Below are 13531 nucleotides of genomic sequence, written 5' to 3'. Positions count from 1 at the left end.
TTTGCACATATTTAGGGTTTGAAATGATTTATTAAAAAAACAAAACAAAAGTAAAAAAAAAAAAAAAAGACATGGTGCTTGAAGCATTGTGACACTTTCAACATCACAACAGTGAAACTGTAAGTCATACAGTCATCTAACTGGAAACAAACTGATCAACTGAACAGAACGGATGACATGAGACATACAGGAGTGTAAGAGGAGCTCTGGATCACATGTACAATCACTGTATGAGCAATCATACAGCTCTCAGCTGAACTTAGCTTTAGAGAAATCCATCTCAGGATGCTGAGCCATGAACCTGCAACACATCAAACAATAATCACATTAACACTATAAACTTGAAAGACTGACAAGTTTAATATAGACTGAGCCCAATATAATTTCAACCAGGGTGTGTTGTCCTTACTTTCTTTTAAATATTATTATGGGAAAATCAGTAGTAGCTAGCTAGGGTTCTGAATGTTTTTAGTGCATTTCTAGGTGGTTGCTTACTGGTTCAAGTCAAAAGACCCACCTCATCATTTATTCCCATAGGACAAACGGTGTGGGACAAGCCTTTGCAATCCCCACAAATAATTATAAAATATAAAAGACTAATCACACATTGATCTGAACTGTAATGAGTATGATGCTTTCAGTCTTAAGAAATGCACAATGCACACATCACTGGTTTTGCCTTCAAACATGTTACACCAATGATGTAATTTTTCAATCATGGATGTGTCAACAGGATACAAGTTCAGGAGCTCTCACCGACTGGTACAGACACTTTCGATCTGGGATACGTATGCCATTTTTTTCCAAAGTGCCTTCAGTGTGAACAGCCGGGGTGAATTTAATGTGCTTTTTACATCAATCTACTCAACACTCGTTATTTACGAGCTTGATTAACAGTGTACTGTTATGGTTTAGAACTTTTAATTGCGAGTCATATCTTTTCTAGCTAACGAATAAAAAGAAACAATAAATGAATAGGCCTTAACAGTTGGTTTCAACGATTCATTTGGATTACATGTAGTAAGATGTGTGCATGAAGATCCAGAGGTAGATTTTATGTAACACGGATCTTTGCTCATATCACTCGCGAAGAAATCAGTTTTTATATTTCTCAAACAGTATCAACATGAATGCAAGTCAGTGGAAATCTGAAATAATTTATGTAATGTCGTTTTTCCTGGATGATAATTAAATTCCAACATATGACTGCAAATGACAGTATTGACCAATAATTTAACCATCAATTAACTTTCTCTAGCAATTGCTGATCTATTATTAGATCAGCAATAAGTGTCCTTTCCATGTTCAAAAGAAAAATAATGGCTAAATACAATTTTTATTATAATTTAATATATATATATATATATATATTGATTAACATGAAATGTACATTGTTATTCATTCTAAAATCAATTCAAATCATTTGTAAAATCTATAAATCTGCAAATACGATGTCTACATCAATAACACTAAACATCATTTGTTTTTATTGCGTCATATCACCAAACGTCATGACGCAAGAACCAATATGGTGTGATGTCGTCTATGAAGCCGCCATGTTTTATTTACAGAGTGATTGTATGGCTTCACTTTGTTTGACAAACAACAGCGCATATAGAGTTGATTACTTTCACTGTGGTTTATGGTGAAATTTTATTTGTCCATTTTGGAGCTCGACAGACCGGGGACACTGTTCAATTTCATTTCATTCCACAACAAATAAAGCCGGTGAAGATGTTTTCAAGGTTTTCTTGAAATAAACATCTCCTCTGGAATAAGAATAAAATATTTTAAATAAACTCTATAAATATAAAGTACAATAAAATAATAAACTTAGCTATTGTCAGTTTTACTCAATCATCTAATGTTCATATTACTCATTAAATTCATGTAACCAAGGAAACTTAAATTAACTAAGTAGATTAAAAAAAAAACGCCTTGTCTGCTTTACTTAATCCATTTTGTTGGGACAACATGAATATTTTGTGTTTGGTTAAATGAAACAGGGCAGAGGATTACTAGTTCAGGCTACATGCTATTTTCGGTGTCTTTGTGCAAGACAAATTTAAAGGGGGAGACTTGTTAGTGTGTAATGTTTTGTCCTGTTGACATTTAGAACAATTTCTGTTATGTTGTAGTTTTAGGGGTTACTATCATGGTGAAGAGTGGAGCTTGAGCCTGAGTTGAGGACCAATACATTTTGAGTATTCTACATAGTGCTTTATTTATTGAGCAATTGCTGTGGTAACCACAGTGACCAAGTTGCACTCTGTAGTGCTTCCCACAGGCATGTGTTTAGCAAGCTAACATTTCCTGTCACTACCTAGCATATCACTAAAAGACATTCATTTTTAGTTATTTTGACATGTAAATTTTTGTTGAGTTTACTTGTTTCAATTAGGTTCCCTCTACTTTAAGTATTTAAATTGAAATTACATGATAATTCTATTTAATAAAACTCATTTTAAACATGTGGAACCACTGTCCATGATTGAATCAAGTTCAGCCAAAAAATATTTTTATGATTTCAAAAGATCAAACCAATAAAATTTCAAAACATATGATTATTATTTTAAGTGTAATGTAACTGGATTTATTTGAATCTTTGCTCAACTTGAGCAACTTGCTTTGCAGTCAATCAAGTCTGACTGCTCTTTCAAGACATTTACTATGGCATAAAAGCAGATTGTAACAGTAAGGTGAGTGGGGTTATTTATTATTCTTACTTCTTCAGGATATCCTGTTTCTTCTGCTCTTCAGAGGTGGGCAGACCCATGGACTTCTGCCTCTGATCAAACATCATCTTCTCGACCATGCTGCGCGTCTCTCCATCCAAATCTGACAGCTTTAAAACCATGACAAGAGAGGGAAGGGTGTGATTAAACATTTCATCTAATACTAATAAGATGCTATTAGACTAAAAATATTATAAGCTTGAAAAGGTTTCTTAAAAATCAACTGTAACATAAGAGTGCCCAATCCTGATTTGGATATTGGTTGCACACCTTGGAGTTCTCTGGGCAGATTTTCTTGGTGTTGATTTCAGGGTCTGTGGTCACTAACCTGCTCCACCACTCCATTTTGTTTATCTGGAATAAACATGCATATCATTGATAGTCATCAGGTTTAACTCCCAAATTCGAACAATGACATCTATCAGTGTTCTCAGCCTTACCTTCTCAAAATGGATTGTGACTAATTTGCCATCCTCAATGAGCCACGAGCTCTCCTCTACCTTCACTTCATTGTACAGCTGTCCGTCAATCACGGGTGGGTGGCCCTTCAATCCAACCTTCAGCGAACGCCGTTGTACGTCCACAACCACATCCTTCCCCTTCAGACGAAAGTTCACATCGATAGGCACAATGAGCTGCGAGAGGAAATAATGGGACACGATGAGGTGTTGGGTGTTAAAAACGCCTTGATGACCATTTGTCATGTGCCAGGGTATTCAACTAATTGACTAGTGGTCCAACGAATGTCTAGTCGATTAGTGGGGTTAACTACTAACATTCATATTTTTAGTGATGGGGGTTTTAATGGGAGGTGCAATTCTCGAATTAATTGAGAGACACAACTTCTTGGAGAACGTTTTTGCGTGATGAGTGCTTTAATATGGTTAATAATAATCAGCACAGTAAAACATTCTGCAAGTTTCGTCTGCAAAGTTCTTTAATGCTAAAAGGTTACTCCATTTAAGCACCACTGCTGTTTCAACCATCAAAGCGCCACATCAACAACAATACATTTCAAGACGATCAATGTCAGATGTTAGTTCTCGTTTTTGTGAGGTGTTATGGAGAGATTAGAGTCTTTTGCTGATTCTGTCTGACACTGCTTAAATAAACAGTCGCAGTAAAAGGTCCAAACTGCTTGATGTCATGAACTGGATGTGTGCCCGCATAGTTATGGTGCAGTTCTGTACTTTTGAATGTGCAGCGAGGATCACCCTAATACTCCCAAGTGCTCTGGTTACATTGAAGCACGTCATTCAGGATGTGCAGAAGCAGGTTTGTGCCGCTCTATATTGGAGTCTTTCTAATTACTTCTCTTACTTTTTTAATTTTTTTTTAATCCCGTTTTTCTCCCCAATTTGGAATGCTCAATTCCCACTTTTTAGTAGGTCCTCATGGTGGCGCGGTTACTCACCTCAATCCGGGTGGCTTCTGAGACAGTCAATCCACGCATCTTATCACGTGGCTCGATGTGCATTACACCGCGGAGACTCGCAGCACATGGAGGCTCATGCTACTCTCCGCATTCCACGCACAATTTACCACACGAACCACTAATCGCGACCACGAGGAGGTTACCCCATGTGACTCTACCCTCCCTAACAACCAGGCCAATTAGGTTGCTTAAGAGACCTGGCTGGAGTCACTCAGCATGCTCTGGATTTGAACTTGCGACTCCAGTGGTGGTAGTCAGTGTCAATACTCGCTGAGCTACCTAGGCCCCCACTTCTCTTACTTTGATAGTTTTGTGCAATAAGATTAGTTATTTAGCCTATTTATTTATTGAATATCTGTTGGTTACCATGTTGAAGTGCTGAGCTTAGCATCCGTATATCCCTCTGAAAAACATCTTATCAGGGTCAAAGGAACATAACGGAGCCTAATGACAAATGTTTCAATTAGTCAATACATCCTAACATACTGGTTTTACCCACAAACTTTAAGCCATGCTGCCATGCTGTTCTTTAAAATGAGTAATGCAGTAAAATTCTTGGATAAAATGAATAACAGGCTATGTTAAGATTTTAGGTTAGAATTTAATCAGTAGGCTATAATCAGCATGTACAGGTCTTGTAAATGGTCACCATTTCCTTTAAGATTCTTCTAAGAATTAAGGACATTTTTAAATTCAGTAGTGGTCCAGTGTAACAAGTGAATTTTTAAATGCATGTATCTATCTCAATTACTATGAGTTTAAAAAAAGTTGCATGCATCGTAATAAGTGACCATTAAGATGGCTTTAATATGTTTTTTTTTTATCATCATTATTATGTCTGTCAGTGTCTATGCGCATTTCTTATTGAGTGCGCTTGGTGTGCTCCTCTTATAAAATAATGCTATTGCTAATATTAAGCTCAATTAAGCTAATATTAAGCTCAATTCTCCGTATCTCTTGGGTACATGTGTGCCTCTCCCTTGTGATTGGTGTGCCATGTGTTTGATTGATAAATGGTGTTCATAAAGTGGACGTAGTGTTTGTTATCTTCCCTGTAAATTATTTAGTGCTTCTCTTGCAATTCGTTTGCAAGAGAAGCAGCATGATCAACTCAAAGCAGCTTTGTTCTCTCTCTCTCCCGATTAGTTGCACGTTTGCTTTTTATTCTTGCACCTGTATCCAACAGTACCAATATTAATCTGTATATAATATTAGGTTGAAGTGGTGAGCTTAGTGTATAAGAGCCTCTCACTGAAGGTAAGGCTTTTATTTGGGCTTTAGTGGGGTGGTTTATAAGGGTTCCAATTTTGTGTTTTCAAGTGTATTCATAATATTTTTGCCCTTGCAGGTGCGGTGTGGCCCTGTATAATGCTAGCTGCTGTTTCTTCATACTTGTTTCCATACATCTGTTCCTGCATAATGTTTCATCAAAGTCGCTTCACTGTTTGTTCTGTCAAACTTGTTGCACTACATTTGTCTTGTTTCTGCATTGTACAGTGCAAAACATTAAAGACAGTGGAAAGAAATACATAATTATAAATAACATAAGCGTGTACTGTATGTTGTTTCAGAAATGAAAACCCAACAGATACACACACAAAAAAATATTTTATAATGAATGCTTGCCAAATAAGTGTGATCTCTAACGAGTTGGGCTCAGGTGCATTCAATAAGGCATAAAATTAGATCCAGATCGGGTTTTGTGATAATATTGTGCTATAAAATTAACTTAACTGACACTTACATTTACACCAGCACATATAATCCACATTAAGTAAACCTGAAACAGGAGCTGACAGGTCCAAAGATGCAAAACCGCTGAACTTCTACCTTATCTCCAGAAATTGTTGTCTCGTTATTCGTTTGACATTTGGTTTCTCCTACCCGCACTCTCTGGAGCCAACAATTTTACAGTGATATCATTAGCACAATTAGGTTAAAGAATATATGACTGGGGGGCCTGGGTAGCTCAGCGAGTAAAGACGCCAACTACCACCCCTAGAGTCGCGAGTTCGAATCCAGGGCATGCTGAGTGACTCCAGCCAGGTCTCCTATGCAACCAAATTGGCCCGGTTGCTAGGGAGGGTACAGTCACATGGGGTAACCTCCTCGTGGTCGCTATAATGTGTGGTTCTTGCTCTTGTTGGGGCGCGTGGCGAGTTGTGCATGAATGCCATGGAGAATAGCGTGAAGCCTCCACACAAGCTATGTCTCCGCGGTAACATGCTCAACAAGCCACATGATAAGATGTGCGGATTGACTGTCTCAGACACAGAGGCAACTGAGATTCGTCCTCCACCACCCGGATTGAGGCAAGTCACTATGCCACCACGTGGACTTAGAGCGCATTGGGAATTGGGCATTCCAAACTGAGGGGAAAAGGGGAGAAAATATCATACAGGCATAAAACATTGCACTCAAATGGTCAACGCTTGTTGTAGCTGGAGAATTATGCCTAAAAATGCTCCTATAGGCTTTCATTAACTAGCGCTTGTAAGGGACTGTCTGAAAATTCCACTGTGACGAGGAGGAGGGCGTGGCCAAGCCGTGAGGGTGCACGGCTAGCGCAGAGTCAACTAATCAGCGGGAGAGAGAGATAAAGGGGAGCCAGAGATGCCAGTTCAGGAGAGAGAGAGAGAGAGAGACACACGTAGCCGCTGTGTGCGTTTATGTTTGTTTAAATTCATTTATGTAATTAAAATGATGTTGACTGTTCTGCCGGTTCCCGCCTCCTCCTTGCCCATCTTTACCACCCACAGCTCTAAAACGTTGGAGATGTCCAAATATATATTCATTCATTAATCCAATTAAAGAGTAAGTTATACATACAATTTACAATCTTTAGAATGTGTAATTTCTTTTTTTAAATAAGTGTTTAAGACAGAACATCCAAGGTAGCTGCATTGAACACTTGGACACCAGTGATGTTTTAGCACAGTGTGTGGACTTTTTAGACGATCGCCCATAAATTCATATTAATAAATATTTAACTTAAATTAAACGTTACCCCGCTAAATATTATTATGCAGTCATAATGCATTAATGTTTTGTTTAAATATAATTTGTTTGGTCTATTTATTATGATGTGGGGTCACTGAACTCTCATTAGGATGGAAAATGAGAATACCACTCTTACCATGCACTCCAATTTGGGTGGGTGGCAGACCTCTTGATACAGGGGCATAATACTTAATGATAATACTTAAACAATGATAATTTAACAGTTTGGAGACAGCGCCACCTATAGTTCAAACGATTAACCCACATTTGTGTGCTGGCTCTAAGCTCTGGATGTCTCTTTGCTATGTCTGAGCCATGTCAACTTAGTGGCGCAGTAGGTCAAGCATTGGTTTATAGTGCAAAAGTTCCTGGGTTCAAATCCCCAACTCTAAAAGTCATGTGGTAGAAAGTTCTGAAATTCTGGTGATTTTTTTATTGTGCTTCTTGAATGGTTGCTGGGCATTTCCACAATCAAATTCTGAATTTGATCTCTGTTGAAAAGTTACATTAATACAAAGTTGACCCCAGTGACTTTTGTGTTTGGCTGTGATTTATTATCTGCGTGGTATGTCCCTTTGGTGACTGTCAATGTTGTAGCTCTGTGGTCCAGTGGATTGTGCCAGTGGCTTGTTCTATGAACTGTGAAACAAGAATCCAAGGTTCAAATCCTTCCTGGGGCAACTTGCCATGTGGTGTGTGCTTGCTCTGTATAGCAAAGGCACTCTTTTGATTGTGCTTAGTGTTATGCAGTGGTTGCCATGCTGGTGCTTGGCCCCGTAATTGCTGCTTGAAGATATATTTATACATTATTATCCTTTACACCGACTAGTCATTCAAACAACTGACTTAGAAGAAAAACAGTGTACTTTCTTGCTGCTATGCTCTTTATCATACAGTCACTTGTACTCAAAGAGACCAACAGAAAAAAACAGGCACAGTGCATGCCTACCTGGAATGGCGATTCCAGATTCACAATGGTCAGATCTTCACAGTAGGTTTTGTCACACAAGCAGACAAGACAATCAGAGTTTATGATGACAATGAGCAATGCTGTGGTTTTAATTATCTGTCAAGCATTGTAATTTAATAATATTTGTTTGTGTAAATGAAGGATAAAGTTATACCTAAGGTTTATAGTCAAGTAACATACAGTATGTAGGTATTTTTGAACAACAGAGTAAATCAGTTTAAACTTTTAGTATTTGAATTTGTCAGACATGTAAGAAGGTTGTTGAATACTTTTAAAGTCTATGAAATTTGGCATATAAAGGAAAAAAATGTAATCCAGCAGACATGCAATATGTGTCTTTACTGCTTAAACACACATTTAAAGGTACTGAAAGTGATTTTTTCATGTAAAAGTATGCAAAAAAATGTCCTACTCCCTTAAAGATGTTAATGAAATAAGTGTCCTGAGATCTCTCACCGGTCTCTGTGACAGCTGTAGACTTTGTAAACAGCAAACAAAAATGTGTCCGCGGACACTGACGCTTTTCACTCGTCAATCATTTTGCTTGTTCTCATTTGAAGTGGATGATTGAGGCTATGATTCATAATGTTTGTCTGTTGAGGGCGCTATTGTGCTACTGTTGAATTTAGCAGCCACAGGAACAAACAATGCTGCTCTTTTGCTTGGTTTTTGCTCAGAATGATCTTTGGAAGGCAGGATTTTGGAATGAGGTGGCAGAGCTAATTCAACAGTTCAGTCACTTGAAAGCTTCAGAACGCTAAAATAGCTTACAGCACCTTTAAGTAATATTATACCATGGTCTGTTCCTAGACTCAGTTCTGATTAGCTGGAATGCGTGCAGTTCAATCTGTTGAATGCACAGGTGGTTCCGGTCAGTTTTAATCACTGTTCGATATTAATGCGCTGTTTGAAACCATAGCAACATAACAGACAGAGCAAGCAGTGTGAGCTATAGCAACTGAAAACATTTCCCAACCACTTTCATCAGCATAGCTAATATAATTGAATTCAGCTTGTTTTGCACGGAGGGTGAGAAGGAAATCAGGACCTATTAAATGCGTCTTTCGCTATCCAGCAAGGTGACACAAGACGATTTAAACTGTAATGTGTTGTGTATGTTATGTTGCTGTACTGAAGTGCCGCCCCTAGAGCCCCTCCCCTGCTCACATATCTCTGACTCAAACACTGAAGGAGAAGCGCTGTTTGTTTGCAGTGAAGCGCTACCATGCAAGGACAAATTACGATTTCACTCTTAATTCAGTCAATCATGCAGCCTTGATGGATACCCTACCGATGTTTCGGGTCAAAATCTGCAGGTTCCAATGTTTTCAATGGTTTTCCCATTTTTATACAGTAAGTGCTACTTATACTGTCACTGCCATGTTTGTAACATTGGTTTTTCCACATTAATGTGAAAATGACAATGAATAAAAATAAAATAATACATTTTCTCTGGAGTGCCAATCCCTCTACATTCAGTGGATATTATTATTTCTGGATTGTGCATTAAAATTCACAGTTTTGACCAAGTGTGTGGTCGTTCTACTTTTTCAGGCAGAGCTGTAGATCTAATGACCCTTAGATAAAATTAACCATTATTTTTTATTCTTTCAGTCAAAATTTGTGCTTTTTTAAATTCTTTCCGGCAAAATTTGCAATGCAGAAGAATCAATGACAGCTGTAACTAATCAGTTCTGGCAAGTTAAACGATTTTACCGGTGGTTTTTCGCCTCCACATAGTGCATTTAAAATTGTTCAACACACACCTAGCCGTGGATTACTCCTTACGTATTTTATATATACTAAACTTAATAAACGCTGGTTGAAGTTTGTATGTGATACCGTATTCAAAATAAATTTATATTTGCATATCCTTTCACAAAGATCCAGTATGTGCCATGGTGCTGGCGAGACAGATGGTCATGTGTGCCTTAAGAACCTTGAAGTGTCACTGTCATGCATTTGTTGTTTGTTGACAGTTATTTTATCTATAGGAAATTTTGGTCTCAGTGAGTGGGGGTATATAGGGATGCATAGTTTTGTGATCTTATTGTGGGCAGCATTTTTAAATAGTGTTAACAGGCCAAGATATACTTTTATATTTACTTCATTACTGTATATACACATTTAAAAAAAAGAATGGTTTTCTTCCTTAATCCATTGTCAATGTACAATTATTAATAGTGGATGCAGAGAGTGAAAACAACACTCACATCTACTTCAGACAGGGTCTGAGTCCACCTGTAGTTTTGCAGGTCTGCTCCATTTCCAGCATTAGGTTTAATCTTGTCTTTGTCCTTTTCATCCTCCTCTCCCTCAGAGTCAGACTGAGATGGACACATCAGTGAGCAACGGTTAATTATCTAGAGCAGCTCAGAAACGCATAATTTCAGTCCTAACTAGTGTCTTTAATGCTGAAGATAACCTCACTTACCCCCTTTTTATCTGCCTTCTCAGTCTCAGCTGCTTCTGAATCTTTCATTTTCTCTTTTTGTGTCTGTTGAGAAATGGAGAAAAAAGCAGGCTTTGAGGACAAAAAAATTGCAAAAAAATTTATGATTTTCTTCAGACTATCAAATGTGGTTTAATATGTAGATATTTGATTATAAATAAGGAAGGGGAGGGCGGTAGTGGCATGACCCTCTTGAATCACATACAGTAACAGTATGTATCACAATAGTTATTTTCCTGGAAATTCAAAAGATTATTCTTCTTTTTTTTTTTTTTTAATAATCCAGTGATTTCAATCCTTAAATGAAAAGTTCTTCATCTCCTTCGTAATTTTCTCTTGTTATTTTAAACTTGGACACACAAACTTGGAAGATCATTCATAACAAAATAATGTTATTCACAAACTAGCTATTAACCGCCTCTTCGGCCGCCATTTATTTCTGCAGCTCAAACGCCGTGGATCCTCGCGCACAGGATTATGGGATTTCATAGGCAGCGAAGGATACATCTATGTTGCCTTCAAAAATTGATCAGATGAAGGTATCTCAGTTGACAGGATGTGACATGAACACTGGATTCGGACTTGCCTTGATCCCTTCCTACCTCCTTATATAGCCTCCGGAGGCAGCATTTTCCTGGTTTCGGACGCAGCCATACTCTCCACCCAACAAACTCCAACATTCTAAAGTTGCCAGTTGAAAGCAGTTGGTTTTAAATTGTTGGGAAACTTGATTGTCATTGTCAAACTGTGCCAACAAACACCAACAGGGTGAACACACTGACAGTTTGTTGGGGCAGTGTGAATTGGCAGCAGATATAAACACGCCTGTGACAGTACATTCATTAAATTCTTTAATAATGCAACTGTAAAAAGGTGAATTTACATTGTGCCTAACAACACCTCTAAATGGTATAACAAAAACTCTACCAGAGGATACATTTACATCGCGATGATCGCATGGTACATACGCCCAGCAAAAACAGGCTACAAATTAAGAAAACCTCTAAACATGAGAGTGATGGTTAATATATGCTCTCACTTGATTTAACTGTGATTGCAGTCTCTCAGCCTCTTCATCTGTGAGTTCTTTGATTCTGGGCTCCTCCGCTTCATGTTTCCTCTTCTTCTTCTCCTCTTCCTTCAGTTTGGCAGCTCTCTCAGCCTTCTCTTTCTTCTCCTTCTCCTGTCTGGACTGTTTCTCCTTGTGGACTTTGAGCGCGAGCTGATTGTGATGGGCAAACGCTTCTTTAACCAGCTTGAAGAAAACGGCAAAAGAAAGCACGTCAGTAATTAAATGGGATGTAGTCCAAAAGATCATAAGCAGATGAAAAGTTCTTTGCAAAATAACGATAGCGACATGACTGTGGCTAAGGTTGCTATAAACATTTAACATATCATAAATATTTTATCATCTTTGTGGCCAGTGCAAATTGTGACAAGGCAAGTAAAAAACTGAATTACTGGCAAACAGAATCAGTCAAATAGATGAGCCTGTAGAGTTTTTGTACATATAGCGCACAAGATTTATGGATTATTTTTATGACATGAAAAGAGCAGCATTAGCATTCTTGAAAACATCTCCTGTTGTGTTCCATGGAAAAATAAAAGTCAAATGGGGTTGAATGACGTGAGTATTTCTAAGTGAACTGTTCTTTTCAGTTCTAACACTCAAATGTTTCTATTGTAAAGATTACATCACTTTAGTCAATAAAATCTCCAAGTGTCGGTACAGTAGACAGGACGTTTGCAAAAGTACATCTGGCATGGAAGAGTGACAGCTTTACAGATAATCTGCTCTCACTGCACCTTTTCTGGAGCTCCTGGCTCTCCTCCCGTGAAGAAATCTGTTTTTCTGCGGAGAAAGCTGAAGAAGGTGTTCACCAACTGCAAACAATAATGATCACATAATTTGCACTGGAATCATGTATAACAGAATTGGATGGCCAATTTAATTCACTCTTAATGAACAAATTCATGGCACATTAACAAATACACATGAGCTGTGAAACAAAACCTACTAAGATGCCTACCTAGACAGCATTTGTGAGCCAAATTATATGCTATTGCCTGTAACGCCGGAAAATGCTGCCAAGTTCTGAGTCATGGCCTCCACACTGGAACATTCCAGCGCCCCATAGTACATATTAGCAGTAAACAATAATAATATAGTGATGTGCTGTCCTATCAAGACAAATACTACTAAAGACCCAATCATCCAGTAATGAATGTAAATATAAACCCTGTTTTCTACTGGAATGTGCTAACGTGCATGAGTTAGCAAGACTGCTAACATGTGTTGATGCAGTCATATTTACCTCCTGCACTCCGCCTTCATGCTGCTGAGCCATAGCGAGCAACATCCCGTCGAATTTCTCCTCATCATCACCCATATCACTAGCTATTACAGATCAAACTAAGATAGAAAAATATAAATGAAACGTTATGCTAGAAGTCACGCTATCACCGGTGAGTTGCCCCTACCGTTTCCTAGCTACAAGAGCCGCCCACATCTTCCTTTCGACCAATCAGATCAGACGAATTTGAACGACATTGAAAAGGCGGTTCTTACCGTGTAAAGATGGGGGCAAGAAGAGGGCAGAACTTTCTAGAGACCACTGAATGACTGACAGAATATTTTATATGATTTTGCCTCTTATAAATTATACATAAAATGTTCATTTGTTATTTTAAATTAACATATTTTCTGTTATATGTAATAAAGTGCATAGAAAAATATATATTATATAATAACATACAATAATCATAATAATATATATTTGAATTGGAAATATTGTTTATTATTAACAAAAACAACTACCACAGTAATAATAATAATAATAATAATATTAATAATTACTTATTATTCATATTTATATAATTGAAGTCATGGTCCACCACAGCTATATCCACTTCAGGTTCACCACTGCATCACAGTCCTG

General features: G+C 37.8%; 1 protein-coding gene across 1 annotated transcript; it reads right to left on the bottom strand.

Annotated features, from left to right (window-relative positions):
* On the bottom strand, positions 1-13100 carry LOC127420750 (nuclear migration protein nudC-like). Its single transcript, XM_051663276.1, has 9 exons — positions 12908-13100; positions 12399-12476; positions 11632-11847; positions 10575-10637; positions 10354-10467; positions 3176-3370; positions 3006-3089; positions 2727-2845; positions 1-301 (listed from the first exon to the last, which is right to left on the bottom strand). Exons 1-9 carry the CDS (start codon positions 12980-12982, stop codon positions 250-252), a joined length of 996 nt encoding a protein of 331 aa, XP_051519236.1. The 5' UTR covers positions 12983-13100; the 3' UTR covers positions 1-249.
* Between the last annotated feature and the right edge of the window lie 431 nt (positions 13101-13531).

This window comes from Myxocyprinus asiaticus, chromosome 30 (assembly GCF_019703515.2).
Source record: "Myxocyprinus asiaticus isolate MX2 ecotype Aquarium Trade chromosome 30, UBuf_Myxa_2, whole genome shotgun sequence".
NCBI classification, from domain to species: domain Eukaryota; kingdom Metazoa; phylum Chordata; class Actinopteri; order Cypriniformes; family Catostomidae; genus Myxocyprinus; species Myxocyprinus asiaticus.
This window is presented reverse-complemented; position numbering and strand designations above follow the sequence as displayed.